Source organism: Neopsephotus bourkii, unplaced genomic scaffold (assembly GCF_033783945.1).
Source record: "Neopsephotus bourkii isolate Nb327-2 ecotype Australia unplaced genomic scaffold, CSIRO-AGI_Nbou_v1 NB_1358, whole genome shotgun sequence".
Classification (NCBI taxonomy): domain Eukaryota; kingdom Metazoa; phylum Chordata; class Aves; order Psittaciformes; family Psittacidae; genus Neopsephotus; species Neopsephotus bourkii.
This window is the reverse complement of record NW_026901837.1, coordinates 3,488,902-3,516,224: the sequence shown is the minus strand read 5'-3', so window position 1 is coordinate 3,516,224 and position 27,323 is coordinate 3,488,902. Positions and strand designations below refer to the sequence as shown.

Below are 27,323 nucleotides of genomic sequence, written 5' to 3'. Positions count from 1 at the left end.
ATCCTCCTCAGCCCTATTCAAGAGTACTATCTTCAAATTCCTCAGCATGTGGGAAATAGAAATGGGAATTTCACTGCACTAAAAAGTGCAAGAGGAGTATCTACCACTGAAGAGAAATTAACAGAAAAAGACTTCCAAGACTCTTAAAAGAGGCTTAATGAACTAAGGATCAACCCTCACATATCACTAAATGAGAAGATATCATAGTGAATTAAAACTTTCTTCACAAGTTGAAGAGGTTTCAAGTAAAAAAAGGTAATCACTGCTATTAGACATTAAAAAATGAAAACTAATGTATACAAGCCCCTTTCAATGCATGTCTCACAAGTGTTCAACATACAGTGCTCTTCTCAGATGATGTGTTATTTTTCTTACACCCCTTTCCTCAAACTCCATTAATTGTACAATCAAAACAGGTGTTTCAAGCACTGGTTTATTAAGCAAATGTTATTGTTTTGCATTTCTGGTGTCTTGCACAGGCAATTGATCTCTTGGTAACAGCATTACAAACCTTTAGGAATTAAAAGGGTCTTCAAATTGGATCTAAATTTCTCCAAGTGATCTCCAGGATTGAAATTCCATTATTCTGACTAATTTTTAAAGAAAAAGATTACAGTTCAGTAAAGAATCTCCTCCACCAGGGAACTGAACAAAGAACTTTTTGATTCTGTTCTAGTTCATCTATTACTGAAATTATTCTAGTTCAGTTTTGGTTTGAGCTAATTCAAAAGGTTCAAACTGATTTCTGATTTAACAACAACAAAAAAATCAAAAACATTTGAATCAGCTTCTTTTTGACTTCAGTCAAAATACTGAGGAAAGAATGTGAGATACTGATACCAAGGAAAGAATGTAAGAACAATAGCATTAAATGCACTCTTTTAACAATGGCAACACATAGCCAGCACTCTGTATGGCATTAAATGCAGAAACAGCACTCCTGATACAATGGAAATCACTGCTTTTCTTAATTTGCTGATCACTCTTGGGGAGCTGACAGTTCATGGCTCCTGCAGGAATGGTGATAACTGTCTTGTAGAGGATAAAACTCCAAGTTACCCTTGAATAGAACCAGTTTTTGTGTAGCTGGAACTCAGAGGTAATACCTTGACGCTTTCCTACCAACACTTAACCTCCAACTGCTCATAGTAAGCCAGCAAGCTCCCAGCTCCTGAGGAGAGCCTGCAGGTGCTGCGCAGCACGTGGCCTCACACTTCAGCAGTTTACCCCAAAGTGGATAAGCTGAGTGGGAATTTGCTGGACCACCTTAGGAGCTGTGTTTTGTCTTGCACTTTGCTGTACCTTACTTACTTCCAGTACATATGCTTTGAATTCACAAATCCATTTATTAAAAGCAAGTAGCTGCTCACAATGTGGTGTTTAAGAACACATTATCACACACACTATGCTTAGTGCTGTGCATATATATACATATACACACATACACACACACACAGGCACACATAAACCCACATGCCGCATATACTTGCACTTCATTATTTCATGGAAATCCAATAATGACAAGGGCCAAACGGACTTTCCCCTCTCCTGAAACTTACACTGCAAATATCTGTCACTTCGATATCCATGCTCCTCGTAACCTGCCAAATATTTTGTAACATTCCCAAGATCTCCATATAAACCCCAAAATTTTTCTATTTCAAGCTCAAAAGGCCAAAACAAGAAAAAGGGCTACATGCTATTCAGAAAAGTAATTTGCCTTGACCATCAAAGTCACACAACCGTTTAAATTTGAGGAAAAGCTGACAGTTAATGTCTTATTTGTAGAGATGTGTTATGTTAAAAGAGACTTCTCTTGGTTTGCATGCATTTTTATAGAAGAGGCTATTTCATGAATGACTGATATGAATTGGCATAATACAACATTTGAAAAATGCAAAAAACAGATTACACAGCTTAGAACCATGAAACCACTCTTCATATGGAATTTGTTTATTAATTTCTAGAACTATATTAAATGATAGGTATTTCAGCCTGGAGAAGAGAAGGCTGCGTGGAGACCTCATAGCAGCCTTCCAGTATCTGAAGGGGGCCTATAGGGATGCTGGGGATGGACTCTTCATTAGGGACTGTAGTGACAGGACAAGGGTTAACGGGTTAAATCTTAAACAGGGGAAGTTTAGATTGGATATAAGGAAGAAATTCTTTCCTGTTAGGGTGGTGAGGCACTGGAATAGGTTGCCCAGGGAGGCTCCGAATGCTCCATCCCTGGCACTGTTCAAGGCCAGGTTGTACAAAGCCTTGGGTAAGATGGTTTAGTGTGAGGTGTCCCTTCCCATGGCAGGGGGGTTGGAACTAGATGATCATACAGTCTTTTCCAACCTTAACTATTCTATGATTCTATGAATCTATGATTCTATTTCTACTGAAGCGTTCTTCATTGGACTGAAGTTCCAAAATTTGAATTCAGAGACATTTCCATAATTTTCACTGAAATCAGAATCAACACAGACATCTGAAAACAGTTTGATTTTACAAACATAAAAGTGTATATATCCAAATATGTCTAAAATTTATAATTTAAATAAATGTAATCTAGAACACCACCTTTGACAAGCTACATTTAACTAGCTCCAATTCTATTTTACTGATTACCACTGGAAATTTATCTCACCTAGTGTATATTGTGAGATCCTCTTCAGAAGGAACATCTGAAAGATTGACTCCATACACATCTTTTGTTGATTGCACTACATTCTGGAACATAAGAAGAAAGGTTCATACTGAGAATATCATAACAATAATCAAAGAAATGTTTGGTTTCAAGCAAAGAATTCTTTCTAAACTTGAAAATATTTTCAAAAGTGCAGGCAAAACCAAACAAGTTTCTCATATTCACAGTAATCTTGGCTTGTGCATGTGTTTGGCTGGGGTTTTTTGTTTGACTGATTGGGGGGTTTTTTGTTCTGTTTCTGTGTGGTTTTTTTTTATTAAAAAGAATATTCAAAACATTTGTTCAACAAATAAAGGAAAGGATTCTTCAAAGATAACATCAGATAAAATAACATATCAGGAGAATAAACTATATTTCTAGGATATATATAATGATGTAGGTATTAAATTCTGTGTTGAAACTTAATATAGAATAAATCATATTCATTCCAAACATGCTCCCACATTTGCCTTCACATTTCCTGCTGTCAGTTTTGAAATAATTACAAACCTCAGGTCGAACAAAACTATTTTTATTTCATACATTACAAAATCATGTCAGTCAACCATAACAAGGATCCAGTGCATATGCAATGCATCACTAACAATGTCTAATGATTCAGTGCTGAACTGAGGGGGTTTACTGACAAGACATGTGACTTGCAAGTCAACTGTAAAAATATTTTTCTTCTCATTTAAAAAGATTCAAAGACAAAGAACAACTTTATAAATGTACGTGCTGACCAGAAGTATTAAAACATTTTATTATTGACTTCTGTGAGATGTGAATAGAAAGAAACTACCTGTTCGGGTTCTTTCTGAAAAGAAAGCTTCCATAAATACTATGCCCTCAAAAATAATGCATCTAAGAGGAGCTTTGAACTTTTGAAGAGAACAGATTTACAACGGGCAGGCAGACATTAGCAATAACCCAAGTTAATTGCTAACGCAGCAATTCAGCATAACTGAATAGGTAATAGTTTTCAGCACTGCAACCTTAATAAGCAATGACACAAATTAACAATGCAAATTATGACTAAAATTCAATGCATGAAAATGTGCTAATAAATAGGAAAATATTTGTTCATGTGCATTACTGAAACAACCAGAATAGCTCACCCAATTGTAAGCCATTAAAATTCAATACTAAATTTTTTCAGTACTTAAATTTTACTTTGTTTTTACATGCATTTTTCATTTAAGCATCCTAAAAATCTAAAAAAAGGTATCTTAGGTCTGAGTGTTGAATTGTGTTCACTATACAGATGGAAAAACTGACATGAGCACTTGTGCAATGGTAAGAAACAAAAATAAAATTTCAGGTTAGATTTTTGTTAAAGAAAAAAAACAACCAACAAACAAACATCTAGAAACAATCTGACTTGGATGAAGCCTTGAGTGAGATGGTTTAGTGTGAGGTGTCCCTGCCCATGGCAGGGGGTTTGGAACTAGATGATCTTAAGGTCCTTTCCAACCCTAACTATTCTATGATTCTATGACTTGCTCTGCCAGGTACTCTGTTATTCAGAGATAATGGAAAATTTCCAGAGAAAATATCTTGCATAGACAGAAACAAATGTACTGGCCTGACAATTAAGCCGAATTGTCCAAAATAATACTATACTTTCTTAGTTATTTTATTGAAAATGCTTTATTAAGGTTAGGAAGAAGACAGTGCTGTACAGAAGGCTGCAAAATGCATTATCTAAGAATACATAACCCTAGGCTAAAGACTGAATAGAATGAAAATTTGAATTGTAGTAGAAAAAAAGGTAGTTTTATTCTCTGTTGATTATCAGACATGGCATTTTCCACTGACTGAGGTCATAAATACTGATGTTTCTTTAAAAGTGATAATGCGTACAAGCACAGCACTATAACCATTTAAATTAGTTGCGACTAAAAAAACCCAAAACCACGAACAGGCAAAAAACCCAACAAACCCAAAATAGCGTTAAATATTTTCCAAATCTGTATAGTCCCCATTAGCATACCCTTGCTAAGACATTTTCAGTGGTACCCGAAATGGATACCTACAAGAAAGAATTTGAAGTAATGTTACATGAATTGCAAATTAATATTTTCATATAAATTAGCAGCAAAGGGATTGCAACTGCAATACAGTTTTATACATCAGGGAATTTTTTGAAAAATGTTATGTTTTGCTATGTTTCACTATTGCACAATAACAATAACAGAAAAGTTTTATAAGCAGTTGTGCTAATATCTACACAAAGAAACTGGATACCTTTTTTGCTGAATTTCTCAGTGCTTTACTTCTGACCATTCTATAAGGTTTACTGAGAATTTTCTTTAAGGAAATGTGAATTTTAAGTCCATGATTAGCCTTCTTGCCTGCTACAACAATTTCTTACCTCTGTGATTTTTGTATTGTCTCCTGTATCAGTCACTTTTACTGGAGTTGAACGCTGTGACACAGCTCCTTCATCTTCTTTGTCTGTCCCAGAATCATCTTCAGAACTACTTGAAACTGCTTCCTCACTTGGGGGTGGAGGAGCACTAGCAGCTGTTTTGCGCTGCAGCACAGTTTCTTCTCTATTACTTTTGTTCCTGTTATGAAAAGCAGTGTGTATTTATGAAATTAGTGTCATATTAACAAGTATTTAAAATTCCCAATTTTGGTTACAATCTTATTGTGGGAAATGAGTTCCATCCTCTGGAGCAACTTCTTGCTAATCTTTTGAACCCCCCCATTGATTTACTGTTCTTCAATCTCTTCTTATTTCAGAGCATTTGAAGCAAGCTCAAAGGATCATGTCATCTTTTCTCCACCAATTCTCTGATTTCTTATTTAAATTCCTTCCCCAGACTGAATGAATAAAAAGAAATAAAAATTCATTGAGACATAAGATCTTTGGATTTGATCTGGGAAAAAGTTTCAGTTTCTGGCTTTCTTAACCTGGGGCCCCAAAGTCTTAACCATAATGTCACTTTCCCCCCTTCCTTTTCCATATCTCTCCCCTCAATTGAGCAATGTTTCCTTATGTGGCATGTATTTCTCCCTCTAGAAATTCTAGGCAATATAAAGAGCTGCCTTTATTTGCAAAAACTGTTCAAGATACAGCACCCATATTCACTGGACTAACACTGGGTTTAACTGTACAAACTCTGAAAGGTACACATTATTTTACCCATCAGAAACTGTACCACCCGTAATCCTCTACATCCTTTCCTACTGGTCATAGATGGGTATGTAGTTGCACTTTCCTCTCAGACACTGTCACAATCTTTTGGGGACTCTGGAGAAAGAGGGATTGGAAGACAGGTAATATATTTTACACAAATATGCTCTGGAAACAGGGAAGCCACATCTCCTTACTGAGGTGATTGTCCACATATACACTGACGCTGTGTGTGATGTACTCTGAAGGAAAGCCCTAAAGGAAGACAGCAGCTTGCTAAGAGACTTTGACAACAGCATGCAGTTTGGTGAAATGCTGTTTTGAATTGTAAGTCTAATGTTCTAATCAGCAAATGCATGGAAGTCACCAGTATCACTTGAGCTCTAGTGGAGTGTATCATGACTGTCACAAGAACTCCACCCTTTGCAGTCCAACTCATACAGCAATTTATCCCTGTAAGTGAACTAGCTAAACTCTATATACTTTAGGAACACATACAAGCAAGTAGGAGAATCCTCTCAAAGGTTCTTGATCTGAGAGCATACCCTGCCCACAAGGACTTTAATATATCAGAGTAATTCCTACAGATGGAACAAATACCTTAGGGGAGAAAACACTAGAGGTAAGTTTAGATTCTAGTTATGCAGAAACTGACATCTCCTTAGACTGAAATTTACAGACAGCTATGAAGACATACTTCATTCTTTTTAGAGAAAATTAAGGTTATCTTCCCTGCTTTTCTAAATGAGGTAGAAGTCACAAGAAAAATAGTCCTTTCTGAGAGCTGCAGAATGAAGCAGGTAGTCAAAAACAGGTAGAAGTGATAGCTCCACCCTCAGCACACACTCGGAAGGTGGCCAAAATCTAATTGCCCTGGGGAACCAGAACACTTACAGAGGCAAAGACACCATGTCTGCCAAGAGCTAAATATGGGTAAGATGGACGACTGAAGCCATATTTTACTCCACTGCACGCCAATGCATGAGAAGCCTTAGGAGCAACACCCAAGGATCCTGGAACATGGGTTTGATCTACCTGATTCTCTACCTGGTAAAAATCCCTAAAAATCACAGTGGAGGGCCTGAAGCAAAGTGCTGAGAAAAATGTATAATGGTCAAGTATTTAATGGAATATATGTCAAGAAATTAGATAACCCAAAATCTGACATTATATCAATGCAGAAAAATAAAGCTTATCCTCAAAAGTATCCATAAACTCACAATTCTTAGCAAAAATAAACTGCAGAACTGCTGAACAGTCGTTCTGCTTATTCCCAGAGTATTCCCATCAGTAGCATGAAATCATGTTCTACTACTGATGAGCATAGTCTACTCCCAATATTTATTGACAGTGAGTCCCGCAGGGTCAAAGCACAACAGATGTTATTTATGAGACAGTCAAATTCTGTAGCTTTTTGCAGAACAACAAGTTTTCAGGTGAACTTATAACATTGTGACAGCACAAGTTTAGTCATTACTGACAAAAGGTTTCCTTAATATGAGGTATCAAAGAGAGAATGAATTGGTTCAGGAGTAATCCGCACAGCCCTTGTGTGGTACAGCAGACCAAACACGACGACAGAATGCATGAAGTAACAAAACAAGTTCAAGATGCAGCTAAATGAAACATTCATTTGTGCAAATAACTGTTGTTGAATTATTTTATATACTGTTATCTATAAACATTTTAATAACATTTTTTATCAACAACTATGCTGAAATTGGCATTGGCATTTATTACTGGGTTGGGTTATGTTCTATTATTCAAAACTGACTTTTTTCTTCCTGTCATCTCCAATAGAAAATACAGTTGCCACTAGTATTATGGTGATTACACAAGATGATCGAATTTTAACAACCTCTGTATCTTTATTCTAGATAAAATTTTCTCACAGGTTTCACTTAAGAGTACAGGAAAACAGAAAATACTAAACAAGTCTGAATAAAGAATTCCCAGCGTCAAGTAAGAATCTCAAATCTGGTATGATTTTCAAAGTATACCCTTCTACACCATAACACCAATGACTTATTTCCCATGTAACAGAAAATATGCTGCAAAGACACACACAAAGAGTTTCTATATTTGCATTACTACTTCACTACTATTAAAACTAGAACAAAATTTTGTATTTCAGACTTACTCCAACACTGATTTTCCAGTTTCATCAGGTTTACGAACAGTAAATGGACTTGGATCAATACCCACATTCTTAGGCATAAAGTCTCTGGCAAAAAAGAAAGGAAAAACTGTTCATGAGTGAAAGTTTTAAAACTTTCTGGAAGAGCCATCTCTAACACCTACCTCTGAATTAAAAAAAAAAAAAATATATAAATATATATATATATAAAAATAAACATCAAGTTCTAACTTCATCATTACCAGTTAAGAGTCATGTAAATATAACTCTCCAGAAATTTAAAAAGCTTTCCGTTGCATTTAGTCCCATGAAACAACTGCAAACATTACTACTTGTCAAGGAGGCTCAAGCAATCCGCTCCATTCCCCCGACGAAGGAGACCTGTAACTCTGCTATATTGTTTTCAAAATGCTGCCAACACTCAAATTGGGTCAAAAAGCTACATAAAACATAATCTGCCTGGAAGTCTTTAGCTAAAGTGTGATTAAGATTATTGTCAGAACATCCACCTGATTGCTGCCAACAACAAAACAAAACCACAACCAAAACTATCTGGCCAACTGTGAGAAGCTGATGAACTGAAGAAAAAACAATCGAATAATGAAAGCAGAACAATTAGAAAACAGTTGTGTTGAAGGAAACCTCTGCGATCCGAGTCCACAAAGAAAAGCTCATTTCTCAGCCAAGTGCCCAAACATTTGGTACCCCGTAATGCAAAATAATTGGAAACTTAAATGTTACCTTATTAGAATTTTTTACATTAGCATTTACGTTTCAGTACTGTGATTTAGTTTCTACGTTTTCTAAATTTCTAGCTTAAAAAAAGTCCCCAGAAAACAAATACTCGCCAAAACTCATGTTAGGCAGATATAACCAAATACATCAAATGTACAGTTAATTCACACCAAATCAACTTCCACTTAAAGACTTATAGTCACAAAACAACCCAGTATACCTTGTAGAGTTTGTCATTGCCAAGCAAAAGGTCTCATCAAAACTGCTCAACTCATATGGCCGAAAGAACTCATTGTGTATATCAACTTCCTCCTCATACTTGTGGAATTTCTTCACTGTCAACTTGCGTCTGTTTTCAGGACATGCCACTGGGGAAAAGAAAAAATAATTATTTTACAAACAATTACTGACTCTGCAAAAATCTAAACAAACAGCAGCCTGCTTACCTAGCCACCCTAATGGGCATTTTCCTACAGACATATTCATAGAATCATAGAACAGTTAGGGTTGGAAAGGACCTTAAGATCATCAAGTTCCAACCCCCCTGCCATGGGAAGGGACACCTCACACTAAACCATCTCATCCAAGGCTCTATCCAACCTGGCCTTGAACACTGCCAGGGATGGAGCATTCACAGCTTCCCTGGGCAACCCATTCCAGTGCCTCACCACCCTAACAGGAAAGAATTTCTTCCTTATAACCAATCTAAACTTCCCCTGTTTAAGTTTTAACCCATTAACCCTTGTCCTGTCACTACAGTCCCTAATGAAGAGTCCCTCCCCAGCATCCCTATAGCTCCCCTTCAGATACTGGAAGGCTGCTATGAGGTCTCCATGCAGCCTTCTCTTCTCCAGGCTGAACAGCCCCAACTTGCTCAGCCTATTTCCCTCTAAGACAAGAAAATATGACAGGAAGAAGATGCATACCACATCTTTAACAAATATTCATGATCAACCACAATAAATTGATTTCCCTTCATGACAGCAATTCCTAATAAAACAGTATCCCAGAGAAATAAAACACACCAGCTATACCCTGCAACAGGAATGTAACCACCAGCATAGACTATAAATATATGCTAAATATAAGTTAATAAGTTAAAAAAAATAATTAAGTGCACCCTCAACACATAAACGTATGGAGGTCAAGTTTTAGTCAGTTAGGTGTCTTGCATCCTGCAGTTAAAAAAATCACAGTTCACTGGGGGTAGGTGGGACGGGGAATAAACAAAGGTATTTAGCAATCACTACTGAAACATTTATTTTTTCTTCAGATTTGGGATCTAAACAAGTTAAAAAGCATTTGTGACTAAAACTTCTTTTTGTGAGATACACTGTAAAGCAAGGAGCAAACGTAGTTCCTACCTTCATCAAAAGGAAGAGGTAAATGCTTTAGCACACCTGTGGTCCACCAGTAAGTATAACTGTACAGGAAAAACAGATGCTCAATTGATAGAGCAGGTTTGATTTGTATCCAGTCTAAATGTTTACACGTAACAGCAACTACCCAGCCATAGAATGTCACTTCAGTAAACATTTCTTTATAAATCAAGTATGGGTAGAGGATTTATTTCAACAGGCCCCCTTCCTACTATTTTGCTCTCAGGTCATGAAATATAAAACACATGAATGTCAATATAGATATAGAGGGAAGAGTGGTTTTATTAGGTGCCTACCTCTACATTACAGAAAGTTAAGTACTCAGTACATACAGAAGGTATTTAAATATTTCTCTTGTTTTGGTTTTCAAAATAAAAAAAAAAAAAAATCACCCCCTACTCCACCTACCACTTGTCATTCAGATCCTAAAATTTAGGAAAAGGGTATGAAGAAATGAAGGTTAATGATAATAAAATCAGAAGACTGTCAAAGCAGCTGACTTCTATACATCGAAATTTACTTTGATGTCCTTTCTAGATTATTCTGATAGTTTCTTCTGTTTCATTACTTCAGATGAAAAGAAAAACATTTATCTTCATTGATTTTTTTATTTCAAATACGTATGTATTAACAATATTGTAAGGGCTGTAAACAGCATGCACCATGCCCAGAGGTAGACCTGTTAGTGGGACTTAGCAAATGGTGGAGAACAGGCAGGGCAGCACACTTCAATTATATGAACTATATATGTCAGAGAAAGAAAAGAATGAGTTACACCTGACAGTCCCATTTTTTCTTGCAGCACTGTATCAGGTCATGCTAGCATGCCATTTTACCCAGTACTTTCAGAAACTATGCAGACATACCCAGTTTTGCTGGGTATTTTTTTCAGAAATGGTACATAATATGGTAACAGGAAGTCTCCTTTTCCATATTCACTGTCCTTTCATGTGAATTACAAATTATATAAAAAGTAGTATATGAAACTCATTATGAAAGCTCTTCATTCTGAGGGAGAGACAAATACAATATAGGAAATGCACAGATAGTAAAAAGATGTTTCAATGACAGAAAACAACATCTTCCTTCTTCCTCTATCCTTGATTTCATTATGAATTTTCATTATTTCCTTTGTTGCTGTGCCTAAGGAATACAAAAGAGGCACTGCACAGAGAGGCAGGAAGAAGTTATACAAAGAATTTGTCCAACAGTTTGACAGAAACCAAAAATTACTTGGAAGAGCTTTTTTTTCCTTACTACTTATTAGATGGAGGTGTCATTTTGTTCGTATAAGAAGTCATCCTGGTTGTATATTGTAAGTGCTCAGAAGAAATTCTGGCCAGAATGAATAATTAACAAATAAATGAAGAATACCATCAATTTATTTTTTTTAAATGTTCCACCTCATTTGAGAATGGTATCTGTGACTGACAGACACAGTTTTGTGTCTTTTATGATGATGTTATGATGACAGGGAGACCAGGACATCTGTATATTTGAATATATCAGATGAATTAATTTTTTATATAATGTTCAGAACCAGTAGGCAATTAAGGTTGCATGTTTCATGTGTGCACGAAATAGCACTTGGCTGTATAGCTGAGATGAGCTAGCATCCAGAGAAGCCACAGGAGGCAATACAAAAAGACTGAAATTTAAAAATGGTCATATAACATGCCAGCTGCCACAATGGGTTAATGGAATAAGCAGTCAACAGGGCATGAATGCACTGCTTAAACCTTGCAATTTTCCCCAGACAAAAATCTAAATTCAGATATCCAGATCTACCATTTGTAATAGAGCTTTAAGACTCACAGAATGAACAAAGACACAGCACAATTCCCAAGAGAGATGGTTTAGCTAACAAGTAGTACTGTTCTTTTTCTTAAAAATGGATTTTTTTTATTCCCTTACACATCCAGTATTTATAACCTTTAAAATTATGCCACATTGTGAAGCGCTCTACATTACTTTAAAATCTTTACACTTTAGAGCTATTACTTCTGCATATTACCGTGCAACTACAGTGGAATGAAGAAAAATACTCTAGACATGGCTGAAAAGAAGGTAGAAAATCATGGGCTTCTCCGTATACACAGCTGCAGACTAAGTGCATTACACACACACACAAAAAGTTACCCTCATCACCTAATCTCAAATACAACAATTTACTAAATCTAACCATCAAAAAATACACTTACATATTGCTTAATGAGACATTGGTAACTGTACTTTGGTAAAACAGTGAAGGCCTTTCACACTGCATGATAGAATTTTATATTAAATGAAATGTCTTTTTTCTAGTAGAACAGGAAAACAACATACTAAACCAAAACCTTCAAAACACCAACATCCAACATTTTTGGTAATCTCTTCAAGGTCTGGGTGTTCCGGGTTTTTTTTTAAGTTTTTATAAAATTTTTTATAAAATTTTTATAAAAATTTAAGTTTTTATAAAAACTTAACAGTAAGTGTTTGACAGGCTGACCAAATTATTTGTTAACCACACATATTTTTTCATGTTTATTAAAACAATACCAAACAGAAAAATGAACAGCAAAATACCTTCGCCTGGTCTGTGACAGACTGAGGGTGTTCTTGTGATGCAAATAAAAATCAGTGGGAAGTTCCCAGAGATGTGGTTTTCCTTCTGTAGGCTTGAATACTCCCAGAAAGAGATTGATAGAATCTTGTCTGTCTGCATCTGTTAGACAAGAGGTACACTTAACACCAGGAACACTGCAGCGCGCAAGCTCATTCAGACATCAGCTTCTTTATGTTTGCTCCTCACAGAGCGTGTATTTCCCATGACTTCTACAGGGACCTCTGGGTTTCAACCACCATAATGAAAATTCCTTTAGACCTGAACTTGTGCCAACATGGTGGTGGTACCAGTACTGCCTCTTTCCTTGGCTTCTCTCACAAGGAGCTGAGGCAACAGCTCTGCTTAGAGGCTTTGCAGAAGCAAGACCTCATGCAGTCTCCCACCTCTGCATATATATGTGTATGCATGAAGCATGGGCTTGTATTGGAGAGTCTGACATATGATGAATTTACTGCAGTTTAATTAACAGAGGAACGATTTAATGAAGTTAAACAGTATCCAGACAATACACAAGTTTCCCACACAACACACAAATTACGAATTCTTTCGGGTTTTCTAGCCAAAACTTAATCAGTAAAATGATTTAACTTTACAAACACTTTCTAATAATTTGGGTCTTTTTTCCTGTTGGCTTAAATTATCGATTTCTCTTGCCATATTCTAAGCTTCATCAAGGCCAGTGCTAAAATCCAGTAGTTACATACCCCAGTAGATGAAGCAAGACAAGAAACGTTGCTCACTTGCATCTTTAAAACTTTTCTTGCTGCTTAGCTGCAGACAGGATGAGTTGCAACATATACGAAGAAAAGCTGGAGTCAGATATGGGCTTGGGGGTGGTGAACTGTGATAAAGACCTCTGCAAGCAGAGTCCTAGGGGCAGAGGAAGGCTTAAACGCAAAGAAGCTTCAGATAAGGGGAGTATGTGGAGAACTATTCTTGCCCTGAGGAATTAGCATGTGCAAAGCCCTTGTCTCAGCTTGTTTGCACTTCAGTAATCACCAGACAGGCATAGTTCAGACTAGTTCAATAGTGTTACTCCTTCAGTTCTCTCCATATTTCAGAAAGAGTATTTTGACAGCTGAGTGTCCTTTTAGCAACACACTGCATCAAAAAGACAAACTGAAGCCTCAGTATACCAAAAAGCAGGCAAAAGGAATAAACAGAATCTACAAAGCAGCGGTATGACAGCAAGGACAAAGTTGGTTCCTGTCTTCCACTAAAGTTTCAGTCAATACCTCTTTCACTCCAAAGTTCAAAGGTCTCTTTTCCTCTGTGCAACATACAATATTTTTTACAGGGAATTAAGCAAATGAAGTGCTATGTAGAAATTTGGTGACAATATGATTATAGAAAAGTATCCTATTTTATGGAAGCATGAATATATGGAGGTCAGTATTTGGAAGTGGAATCTTCTGGTTAAACAGCCACAGGGTGTAAAACAGGTCAAGGCCTCAGGAAAAGGGAAGAAATAGGCAAACCTCTGGATGTTACCTGGCTCCCCTCCCCTACTTCAGGACTTTTCATCTGGAACATGACTTTTTTCTTCCTTTTCTATCCACTTACAGTCCCATACAGACACTTCTGCTGTCCCTCCAGAGCACTCTTGCAGAAAGATACAGAAAGCCAACCGTATCCTGGGCTGCATCAAAAGGAGCGTAACCAGCAGGTCGAAGGAGGTGATCCTGACCCTTTACTCTGCTCTTGTGAGACCTCACTTGGAGCATTGTGTGCAGTTGTGGTGTCCTCAACATAAAAAGGACATGGATCTGTTGGAACAAGTCCAGAGGAGGGCCATGAGGATGATCAGGGGACTGGAGCACCTCTCATATGAAGATCAGCTGAGAAAGTTGGGGCTGTTCAGCCTGGAGAAGAGAAGGCTGCGTGGAGACCTCATAGCAGCCTTCCACTATCTGAAGGGGGCTTAGAGGGATGCTGGGGATGTACTCTTCATTAGGGACTGTAGTGACAGGACAAGGGGTAATGGGTTAAAACTTAAACAGGGGAAGTTTAGATTGGATATAAGGAGGAAATTCTTTCCTGTTAGGGTAGTGAGGCACTGGAATAGGTTGTCCAGGGAGGTTGTGAATGCTTCATCCCTGGCAGTGTTCAAGGCTAGGTTGGACGAGGCCTTGGGTAATATGGTTTAGGGCGAGGTGTCCCTGCCCATGGCAGGGGGGGTGGAACTTGATGATCTTAAGGTCCTTTCCAACCCTAACTATTCTATGATTCTATGATTTTACTTTCTTTTTTGCTCCTCACCTTTTCTATTTTCTAGGAGGATCACTTTATGAAAACTAACTCTTCTACACAGTAATACTCAAAAGCATATGTAGGTCCTTATGGTTTGTAGGCCATACTGTTTCTGCAATGTAGTGTCACAGTTTAACCAAGACATAAGGAGAGAATTAGGAAGGCTGGGAACACTGCAAGGAAGCTATGCAAAACTCAGTAAAAAGGTCTGGAAAAACAAACAAAAAGACTATTGAAGACACTGAGAATTAAAAAGAAAGAAAAAGTCAAAAGCACTAACATGTATTCTTTCTTCCTGATAAGTTGTTTAGCGGTTTAAAGGAAGTGCCAAACAAAACCCAAGAAAGCTCTCTAAGCGCAGAAACTGAAGGAGCCCTAAAGACAAAATTAACATGAGCAACAGGTTAAAATTGATAGTAATTTATGAAAGCCAAAGGCAGAGATAAGCCTCCTTTGTTCATTTACCATTGTTTCACCTGCCAGGAACAGAAGGTATACTGACACTGTTTATAAAACAATTGAAGTAAAACAAGATAATTCAGTTAACAAGCTATGTCACTACTTATATGACAGATGCTAAAATTAAATAAAACTAAATTAAATTTCTTCTGTGGAAAACAGCTTGAATTTAAACTCAGACCAAATGAATTAACCAATTTGTTGTCTGAAATGGTCAATAGTAGCAGTTCATTAAAGCATTCTTACCTTGCTTCATAGCAAAAGAAAAAAAGACTGGTGTTCAAATGTTACAATGCAAAAGGACTCAAACTCTCTTTTACATTTATTGTTTCATTTATGCAGTTATGTTTTTAAACTTAACAGAAATACAGGACATTTATCAGAAAAATGTCTACCTACTGTCTTACTTCTCTACTCATAATTTTAAAGTAGGTAAAAACCTTTAAATATTCTTTGTACACAAGTCTTCAAGCTGGCAAAACATGTGACTAGAAAAGCAGATAGTTAACCTGAAATGTGACAGTCCTCCCCTGCCTTACTTTAAGGGTTGAACAATTTAATGACTTAATTTTGAACAAAAATAATGAAAGCTTTTGTCTTTCTTTGAAATGCTGGCCAAAGAAAACAGGATATTGAGCTTTTCAGATCAATTTTCTTATTTAGAAAGAAAAAAAAATCTGTTTTCAAAAGTAAACAAATAAGAATCCGTCAATGCACTGTGGAGCACAGACAAAAGCGCAAACAGGTTTTCTCCCTTCATTGTTAGCACCAAACATTGTAATTATGTACAAGCAAGTAAAAAGACTGCATTGATTTTTCAAAACATACTGCAATGTACGTGTATACTGGCACATTTTTAAGACCATTTGAGAAAACAGGAACTGAAGGGGCCATTTAATTGAATTAGTCTAAAATAATCTACTGCTCTGAATCTGAATTTGTAACTGCAGTACATGACAAATAACCAGTCATGAGAGATTCAACACAACTGCAACTATAATGTCCCATGACTAAAAGGTTATTGTAATTAAGTTTACTTTTATTGAACGCTACACGGTAGTTCACTATACCCAGTCTTGTTTGTGGATAAATAAATTATTCCAAATTCCAGAAGCTTATTATGCATGTTACAACTCTTAGAACTGAAGTCTTCAATGTCACGTTATTTTCTAAAAGGCATAAAATCTAGAAAAGTATTACTTGGAATACCGTTTCCTAATTTCTGGCAATCACAAATGAAATAAAAATGTTAAAATTCAACTAATCAGAATTCCTGCCAGAGAGGGTGTTGAAGGAACACCTATATTCTTAGCTAGATTATGTTCTTTTTTCTGGTACAGCTCATTTGCTTATAACCAGGTTTTTTTTTTAATCAAAAGCTGACTACCCAAACTACACCATGTCCTCTCATACAATAAATGCCATAACTAAAAACATGCATGAAAAAAGTCAGAATTTTTGCCTAGACCTGTAAGATTTTTTTCAAGTCACCATAAAAATGATTGTCCCATATTTTTAGGAGGAAACCCAGGTCTTCTTCTAAGCTTCAGTCACTAACTTGATCCTGAGAACATTTTTAAATTCTTCACTCTTCTATTACAGAATCATAGAATAGAATCCTAGAATAGTTAGGGTTAGAAAGGACCCTAAGATCATCTAGTTCCAACCCCCCTGCCATGAACATCACACTACACCATGTCACCCAAGGCCTCGTCCAACCTGGCCTTGAACACCACCAGGGATGGAGCAGTCACAACCTCCCTGGGCAGCCCATTCTAGTGCCTCACCACCCTAACAGGAAAGAATTTCTTCCTTATATCCAATCTAAACTTCCCCTGTTTAAGTTTTAACCCATTACCCCTTGTCCTGTTACTACAGTCCCTAAAGAAGAGTCCATCCCCAGCATCCCTATAAGCCCCCTTCAGATACTGGAAGGCTGCTATGAGGTCTCCACGCAGCCTTCTCTTCTCCAGGCTGAACAGACCCAACTTTCTCAGCCTGTCTTCATATGGGAAGTGCTCTAGCCCCCTGATCATCCTCGTGGCCCTCCTCTGGACTTGTTCCAACAGTTCCATGTCCTCCTTATGTTGAGGACAACAGAACTGCACACAATACTCCAAGTGAGGTCTCACAAGAGCAGAGTAAAGGGGCAGGATCACCTCCTTCGACCTGCTAGTCACGCTCCTTTTGATGCAGCCCAGGATATGGTTGGCTTTCTTGGGCTGAAAGCACACACTGAAGCTGGCTCATGTTCATTTTCTCATCGACCAAGATGCCCAAGTCCTTCTCCGCAGGGCTGCTCCGAATCTCTTCTTTGTATCTCTTTGTATAAACAACATACTACAAATTTATAGGTATAGAAAACTCTACAGAAAAGCTAAGCCACATATCATGAACTAGGGTTGAACTGCATTCAAAGTTATCTTTCTTGCAAATCCAAGCCTTATCTATTAGATTAGTACCTTCAGGCAAGTCAGTTAACCAATACTTGTTTTACTTTTTCCTCTTCTGTACAACTTAATTAGTAATGATTATCCATGGGGCTTTGGGGTCAACAGATGAAACAATTTTCTTAAAAATGTAAATTATTTTTAGAATAATCTATTTTTTACTATAGGCAGAAAAGCGTGGCTGAGTGATTTATTTAGGAGACACTGTTAGCAGGCCACACTGTCTTGTTCTGAATCTGATACGCCATATGACTTCAAGCAAATTTTCTGAGTTCACCATTATTACATAAAATTCATAAGTATTAAAATTGTTTCTCAGATCAGAAACACAAGTTCTGCCTCCTGGACTGCCTGGCCCTCAGATTTTTATTTATTTAAAGTATGTAACGATATTAAGTTACGTACTTCAGAAACTCAGAATCTTGTTCTAAAAATGCTTCCTTCATCTCTGCTTTCTACGAAAATTTCAAGAATAAAATGATCTTTCTCAATGTGTCACATTAACAGGCTTGCAGATGATAGCTGAACAGGAAGTGTTGTAGAGTGGACCTTTAAATTTCATACTAAAAATGCAGTAAATACAACACTGAATGCCATGTTTCAACAATGCAATCTTCAAACATAAGAAATGCATAAAGCACCAAAAATACATGGCTCAAACGTGTTCAAAACCAAAGCCATCTGTAAATCGGGGAAAGTGTGCAACACCTTTATGAAAGTTTCATTTTTCATACTGATGTCATTAAAGACTGTTTGTATACTCAGCTACAAGTTCACCAGGGTGACAAAATGGACTCTTTCACTGTGTATTCCTTCTTTTTGTAACACCTTTTCCAGGACAAATTATTTTATTGCTAAATCATATGTATAGCATGACTGTCCTTGTAAGCAGACCACAACCCCAAATATGGATATAGAACTTTGCCCAAGTTTCCATCTAACTGTTTAAGTGGCTGACATACAAGTCAATAGCTTCAGAGATTTGTTTCATCTTGTACTTATTGGCAGAGGTGATACCCTGCAAGTGTGCTTCCTTTTGCTCATTAAGAATTGAGGAAGTCATGCCTTATTGCCACTGCAAACAATAAAAGACTGTACCACTGAAATAAACAGGCTTGTCATTTCTCATCTAATTTGCGCAAATATGATACACAAATTACATAACCTACATCCAAAAACAGTACTTTAACTACTGTGCTCTCACCTTTTGTTGCATATACAGAATTGTCACTAAAAAAACCAGTAAATTCAGCCAAAGAAACCAGAGATTAGTGACGTATTTCTAGCCAGTGTCCAACTTACTGTTTTAAGTTCATATAGTTTCTATGTAAGTGCAGTCTACTGGGAAAAAAAAAAGCTACATCCTTCCCTGGCTATGCAGCTTTTGTGAAAAAGAGTAATAGAGGACTGACACGAAACTTAGAACACAGCAGCACTCATTGTTTGTCATCTGGACATTTCTCATACTACGACTTCTAAAAGTACTAAGCATTTTTTTTCAGCTATTTTGCAATGGCTCAGCATTTTTCAAAGAGGTTTTTTTTCTTAGCAATGTTATACAGAATGAAGTAGAACAGTATCAGTGACTGATGCAAGCTAGTAAAGCAGTAAGTTACTATGTTACAACTTATTTAACCCCCCCAAAAATAGGTTGTTTATTTGGTTGATCTTGCTTTTTTAGTTTAATTTTGTCTTCTCTACCACAGATTCAACAGCTTGGAACTTTTATTCATACAAAACAATTACATGCATAAGAGCCTGCATTTTGTTTGAAGTCCTGAGAAATACCACAAGAAATACCCCATTCAAAAGCATTCTACTTGTGTTTAGATTTACCAGTTTCCTTTTATTTGTTGAAGTCATTCTGCCCATCACTTTAACAGCTCTGTAACAGCTACCTGCTTCTCTATTGATCTGCAGATGGCACTAACACTGTCAGTGCTACATGTATAGGTTTCCAAAATACTTCTTACCTCATTTCACTAACTTTTATCAACTGATGCTGCGTGCTACAATGTGCACTTGCGTAGGATATAAATACTTCATTAAATCAGAACAGCCATCAGATTTTACCACATTATTTGGAAACTATAATACAGAGGATCTCTGTCGTAAGATCACAGTATGGATTATTGAAACATCACAAATAAAACGCTTTTTAAATAATAGCTTAAAAAAAGGCACTTGAAATTCAATTTACCTGAGAAAGCATTACTATAGTATCTTGAGAGTGTTTGCATAATATCTTTGGAATGCTGAGTCCATGGAGCTATTTTTCTATAGGTTTTTACTCTGTGGACAAGCTGAGAACCTCCATACTGCAGAGAAAGTGTGTCTCCATGATCTTCATATAATTCCTCAAACAATCTGAAGGAAAAGCAAAATGTGTCATCTATCAAACTAATGAAAAAAAGTTTTTTAGCAGAAAAAATAAAGTACTGTAATAATAAAGTCTTTCTGTTTAACAAGCAATGCATTTTCTTCTCCTAAGTACTTCTGCCAGTTTACAAAACCTGGTATTTCATTAACTTGATAGTAATGAAGCTATTAACTTACAAACACTGAAATTTCAATATATGTCTCTATTCTTCATTCAGGTAAGTATGTGGACATTTTATTCAGATGCAATAATCACTAAAAAATCATTAGACTTAGATTTTCACTAATTTATAATGTATCAGAATGCACTCACACTACAGAATATACATTTCTGTAGATTCAAGAAGATTAACATGTCCCGCTAGTGTGCAGGGGGGGAAACAAACTGTACGCCTTCACAAACTAAGGTATTTTAAATACACTAAATGGGACAGAACACTTCAATATCTCAAGGCTATGTTTACTGTCACAGCCACTGGGAATGAAGTTATCATAATTTTCCCAAAATCTCCATAGTTACAATAATGACAACTGAAAGGCACAAACTGAATAAACATGACTTGTAAGAAATATGAACGGCAAATACCATTTGCTGGAGCCGGAAAAACATCATGTAAGAAGGTAAGAAAGGCTGCTAAGATGAACAAGGACAGCTGGCTAAAACCAGGACAGTCCTCTATCATCAGGAAGTTGACAGCAGACTCCAAACTGAGAGCAATCCAAATAGTAAAAATTATCAAGAGCTCCCCAACAATGACAAAAACACAGTTCCAGAAAATAAGGCTATCCTAGCCCAGAAAATAACAGACTGAAAAATGCTTCTCAGCAATGGAGAGTAAGGTCTTGCTTGAATAAGACAATGACAAGCATAACATCTTACTAAAAGAGGCTGGAATTTTAGTTAAGAGTCAACCAACTAAAACTAGGACAATCCAACAACAACGCCCACCACCAAATCACAACCAAATCTGTGAAAATGATTTCACATGAATATAGCAAAACACAGTAACTCAGGCATCTGCACAGGATACACTGTAATACTTAAGAAGCATAAAGGAGGGTAGAAACAAAATAACAACAAAAATAAAAAAAAGATCAAATCAGGAAAAGCATCTATCTGACTGAAGTCCTCAAAAGTACTGAATGAAGAACACTTATGTGAGCAGCCAATCAATTTCTGTAAAAACAAAACACCTGTCCAGCAAATCTTCTGCCTAAGTTCAAGCACAAAAAGATCAATTAGGAGGAAACACCTGCTTATTAACTTAACCCTCCCCTTCAACAACAACAAAAGCAAACCGAAAAACAACAGAAGAAATAAAATAAACCACAAATTGTTCAGAGCTCATGATACCATATATGATAATTTGTTGTTTCTTTGGGTTTGCTAGGTTGTTTTGTTGTTGTTTTTTGTTTTGGTTTGGGGTTTTGTTTTGTTGCTGTTTTTTGTTGTTGTTGGCTGGTTGGTTGGGTTTTTTTTTGTTTATTTTGTTGGGTTTTTTCAATACAAGCAGAAGAATGACTGGTCAACTAAAAGTTAAAAACCTGATTCAAGACAAAAACTGGCAGGTAAAAGAATGATACCTCTTGAAAATTTCCCAGTCAGCTATGGAGTATTGGTGAATCAATGATCTTGCAATAAAGGTTCACAGAAAACAGACAACTTTAAATTCACTGAGGACACTGATCCACTTGATTTGGAAAAGACCTATAGAAACAAAGTATCCTTTCGCAGCCTCAAAATATTCAAGCCTGCAGTCAAATTCTGGTTTTCTGTAGAAAGAGACGTTAACTACGTGTGATAAAATAAGCTGCTAAGATACACTTTGCCTAGGAAATTCTCTATGTAAGACAACAGTTAAAGTGAAGGAATCAGAAATACAGCTTACAGAAATGGTCTTGTGCAACAAAGTCATTAAGATCAATCTGGCTAGACACAAAATTGGACCGTTCAAGATGCATATCCTGTTCATATCCTTCACAATGCCCAAACAAAATAAAACACTGACTTCAGAAATCTAGTTTAAAAGATACCCTGAACTGTAGCCAGCCCATGAGCCCACATGAGAGAAGTCAGAATTATAAGGACAGTTAAAGAATGTGATGAAAAAAAGTTATTTTTTCAGACACATTAGCTAAATTAAGGAAGACAGACTGCTACTGATTACCCCGTCTGGCCGGTCAGAAGAGTGTAAATGAAGAGACAGAGCATACAGGAAGCACATACTCAGTGGAAGGCAATGCAGGGAACAAGAATGCAGGAGCCCGAAGTGAAGGACTGCACCATGGAGACAATATGGCTAGCACATGCTTGTCTTCAGAATTTGTTGCGTTATGGAGAATTTTTTAATTTTTCTGAATGCACTAATTCAGAAACAAGTCTTAGACGACAAAATCTGTCTCAGATAGACATCTATTGCAACAGAGAATAAAAATAAATAAGCCAAATGCAGGCAGATGAAAGCAACCTTTTATGCCAGGGTAACAGCCATATTTCAGAGAGATAATGAGAAATAAGATATCAGGAAATTCAGAGACAAAGCAACCACTATACTCTTAAGGGATGATGGTAAGAGATGGACATTTCAGTGGTTGGAGCATAGGAAGTAAAGTGAAGGTACAGAAGATAGACAGGAAACACAGGATTATTGCAGCAGGAAACAACAGAGGAAATCTGGGCTCCCAAAATAGGATAGGAAAGGGGGGAGGTTGCGAAGCCTAAGGAAAGATAGTAAAATCCAGTCTGAGGTGCTGAAGTAAATGGGAATACCAGAGCAGGTATTAGAGACCTGTCCACTTCCTGGATCCCCTCTCTAGTTACAATCCAAGAGTCCAGACTGCTGAGTCTCCAGAAGGCTGCACAGCAACTGGTACTTGTAGCAGCAACTGTTCCTAGGCGTGAACATGTAGCACCTAACAGCTGGGACACTGTGGATGACATGCACTGCACAATGAGGAAGCCAGCCAGTTTGTGCTCTCTCTGGCCGTCAGGCAGTCAGCAGCCACTGCTTGCACAGTAAGCCAATGTGCTGCAAGTAAGGTTATTTCTATGGCACCTACTAACTCCTGGAAGCTAATGGGAAAAGAAGAACAGCTGAAGGTATGTCCTGAGTAAAGGTGCGACTGAGTACTTTGTCTTTTCTGAAATATGAGTTACATCTCCATGTTCTAATACTATCAAACCACTAGTCAAAACCAGAAATGAAGCCTTCAGTTTCACAGTCATGACAACATATTTAAGGAATAAAACCACATCACCTCAAGGACTCTTATGTTATTTTCTGAAGCTTGTTCACAAATTAAGTAGCTTAGTTCCCACGACCCCCAAAGCATTTCAATTTAAATGCTCAGTTTTCTCAAATGGTTCGAGGATGCTTGAATAAGTATCATGGATACTTGATCTGAGAGAACAACTTTGCTGAAAACTTCTCTTCAATAAATCAAAAAGCACAACATTTTGTCCAAAGGAAAAGTAATAGCGAGGTAAGATGGACTGCCATACAAGTATCAGTTTAGCACTCTCCATAAGAGCATGTACTTCTTTCAGTTTTCATTTTTCGTCAGCATTTTGCCTCAAGCAGGTATAAGTGAAAGACTGGGGTGGGGGTTTTGTTACATTTATTTAAAGGAAAACTTTTAGCTTTAAATTTAGGCATACAAAGAGAATGAAGTTAAGCAGTTATCTTAAATCTGATTAACATATTTTTCCAGAATAATAAATTTTCATCATTACTGGATTTTCTCAAGAAGAGTTCAAGTATGGAAGATCTTTTAAACATGGATACATAAATATTATGAAATCATTCCAACAGAAAGAACTGAACTTTTCTTCTATAGAATTTTTCTAAATCTCTCGACAAAATTGAAAAAATAAAACCATGACACACTTTATTAATATATCTTACCTAACAGCGTCCGTATCAAACTGCAAATTTGGTTTATCAATCAATCCCAATGAATAGAGTTGGTATGCCAAAGCACATTTTCCCACCATAAATTGGGCCGTGTTAGTGCGATCTAAACAGTCCACACAATTGGTTCGGAGAACTCCTGTCTGGGAAAGCAATTCAAATAAAGAGATTTTTCTTAATTAATAAATTACTATATTCACAATTATTACTTTTTTCCTACTATCCAAGACTTGCCAAATCTCAAATTAAATCAGTTCACAAAAATTTGAGGTAAGCCATTTCTAAAGATGTTGAAAAGCAACTCATCTCTAGCAAGCTACATTGGACTGCTGTAATGCCTACTTTCAAAATATTCTTGCTTTTATCATTACACAAACTGCATCTCTCCTATTCACAAACAGCCCTAAAGATTCACCTTAATGACAAAACCCATGTTATTTCAGTGAAGGAGGTCTTATTTTCAAGTTATGTTGCAACTACTGCAAAAAATGAGCACTCTTCTATCTTGCTGTGGTTCTACTGTGATGGTGCTTAAAAGGCTTTCCGTATCTGGAGCAACACACACAACTCAAGGTCACAGTCATGCACGTATTCCTTTACACAGTTTGCACCACCATTTGTCTATTCCATAATGCACACAAAGTTATTTTATATTATGAACAACTGCAAGGAACATAGTTTAATATATCAGCATGGGAAATTCTTGTGCTTAAATACATATGGCTACATCCAAACTAGTCAACTAAAATTCACTGCCTTAATAAAGAACTACTTTTGGGTGTGACTTAAGATTCAGAGATGAACTGTGATCCCAATGCTTAAATGTATTCCAACAGTGATACCACAAGTGATTAAAGTTAAGAGGTAGATAAAATATTCATTCCCAGTGTTAAGCAGTGCTTCTAGTTTTATTTTATTTTACTGCCGGAAATTGTAACAAAGTCCAGATTATTCAATACTGGTGAAAATTTCTATGAAAGTCACCAGACTTAAGTATGTTTATTTCTCACTTTCTCTGTGTAACATGATATCATGCAGTTTGCTAAAATGCCGCCGGTTTAACTGTCAGTGCACTGGTAACACTGCAGACGAAATAGTAATGGGAGCTTGTTTAAAATACAAGCATTTCTCAGACTACCTCCAGCAAAAATTAAATTCCAACAGCATGAAGTTTTGTGGTACCATGCAAGAACTTTAAGACCTATTTTCCAATTGGATTTCTGGGATGGACAGCAATAATGCTCTTTACTATAATTATTAATTTAAACACAGTCCATGAATCATCAAGTAGGTATTTAAATTAAATGGTTCACTGCTGGTTTGGAAGTGCTGATCTACATCATTGTAACTGTGAATTGATAAAGTACAATTTAGTACCTGCAAGCGACCAGTGGAAACAATGTAACCTCCCAGTTCATTCCATCTGAAAGAGAAACAAAACAGAATGTCATATAAATCATTTTAAAAAATAATAGGTCATATCATGTATTGATCTGCTCAGTGAAAAACAGTGACAATTAAAAACCTGCCACACAGCAAAATTGCTGTCCCTGAATAGCAAAGGCAGTGAAAGCTCTACACCACAGTAAGACTGATTTTAAATGACATCACAACCAGCCAGCCAAAATCTCCTGGAAATATTCCAAAGCCATACAAATTTTCTTCAGCGCACAAAAGTTGAAGTAGGTACAATGCCAGCAACTGGAAACTAGAGGCCTAACATACATGGTAGCACAAGCTAGTTGATTTATATCTCCCCTCATACTGATTTTAGCCACAAGAAATAATGTAACAGGCATAGAAATCCCCAACAACTCTCCAAGGAATAGATGTTAGTCATTATGCATCAATTAAATAACACATACTTTTCATCTGGCCGCAAGATACTGCAGTAGGAATCAGGTCGATTCACAAAAAATCCAGTCTTCTTTACTACACTTTCTGCAATCACATTCAGTCTATCAAGAACATTGCAAAGTTTGCTAAGAAGAGGAAAAAAAAACCAAAACAAAACATAGTCAAGATACATTAATACTAAAAAATGTCACTGCTTGGAAGGTCTTTCAATAACAAAAATTATTTAAAGGAAGATTAACACCACAGCTTTATTTACCCAACAGTAATTATGTCTATAGTTTTCTTAGATTTTACAGACTTAGGAAACACTGACTGTATCTGAGAAATTTTGTTTACTTTTATTAAAATGCATTACATAAACTAGAAGTGGAAGACTCCAGAACTCTGAAACTTCTTGACTTTCATATCACACTAATTTTCCCCTAACAAACTTTCAGTGCTTTGCAAAATAAGAATGAGGCAGAAAAGGATACATGATTATGCTAAAATCATGCTCCCTCATTTTGTTTGCAAGGTATTGTTTTGCTCAGTAACATTTGTCCATGTGTGGCCTTCATGATTTCCTACACCTCCTGCTCAGATCAGGGCGTCCATCCATTCATTGTGGTGGACTTCAACTTCTGCTTACTTAATTTTACTTTAAAATAAAGTTTACTCAGTTTCTATTACAATGTTTACACTTCAAGTAATAAAACTAGCACTGCTTTCCAGCAGACCTACTTCAAAACTACATGTTAAAGCAAACATGTTCTCAGTATTCCTGAAACTGGCAGTTCCTTAAGCAGGCATATACATGATCTTCCATTCCTAAATATCTTTTGCTTGTATAAATAATCTTGTTCAAAGACCTCAGGCATATTTATATCTGTAGAAGGGTGGATAAACATACATCAAACTTAAAGATAGAAGGAGAAATCCTTTGATCACCTAGTATCATTTCTCAGATAGGACAGACAACTAAGCTTCATCAGCATCAATCAAGAGGAAAATCAAGAACTTGGAACTAGCATATCTTCTGAAAAGAAATCTAGCCTTATTTTGAGATTTGTTATTTAATGGTAACACAAACAATTGCATGTGCATCCAACAGTACACAATGCCATTTTAGAACAAAAAAGTAGTGTGAAAGCACTACTCTTTAAGTCAAACTTTAAAGTTTCACACCCCCATGACCAACTGTATCAATGAACTTGTAATTTCAAACAGCAAATAAGGATTATTTGCAAAGCTTTTCCATAAAATTTTAATTGAAAATACATTAATTTTATTCCTGCCCCTTGAACCATACCAATTTTCCCATTGTTTTACTCAGATTGACACAGTAACAGATACCTGAAGGTTGACC

At 36.6% G+C, this 27,323-nt stretch overlaps 1 protein-coding gene across 1 annotated transcript in view; it reads right to left on the bottom strand.

Moving 5' to 3' along the window:
* The window catches only part of FIG4 (FIG4 phosphoinositide 5-phosphatase), a 67,908-nt gene that overhangs the window by 14,033 nt on the left and 26,552 nt on the right, over positions 1-27,323 (bottom strand). The window contains exons 12-21 of the mRNA XM_061366807.1: positions 25,987-26,103; positions 25,499-25,544; positions 24,116-24,264; positions 20,032-20,198; positions 12,633-12,771; positions 10,053-10,111; positions 8,909-9,056; positions 7,957-8,040; positions 5,049-5,244; positions 2,636-2,718 (exon numbers count right to left, since the gene is read on the bottom strand). Coding sequence (XP_061222791.1) covers positions 2,636-2,718; positions 5,049-5,244; positions 7,957-8,040; positions 8,909-9,056; positions 10,053-10,111; positions 12,633-12,771; positions 20,032-20,198; positions 24,116-24,264; positions 25,499-25,544; positions 25,987-26,103 — 1,188 coding nt within the window. The remainder of the gene's footprint in view (positions 1-2,635; positions 2,719-5,048; positions 5,245-7,956; positions 8,041-8,908; positions 9,057-10,052; positions 10,112-12,632; positions 12,772-20,031; positions 20,199-24,115; positions 24,265-25,498; positions 25,545-25,986; positions 26,104-27,323) is intronic.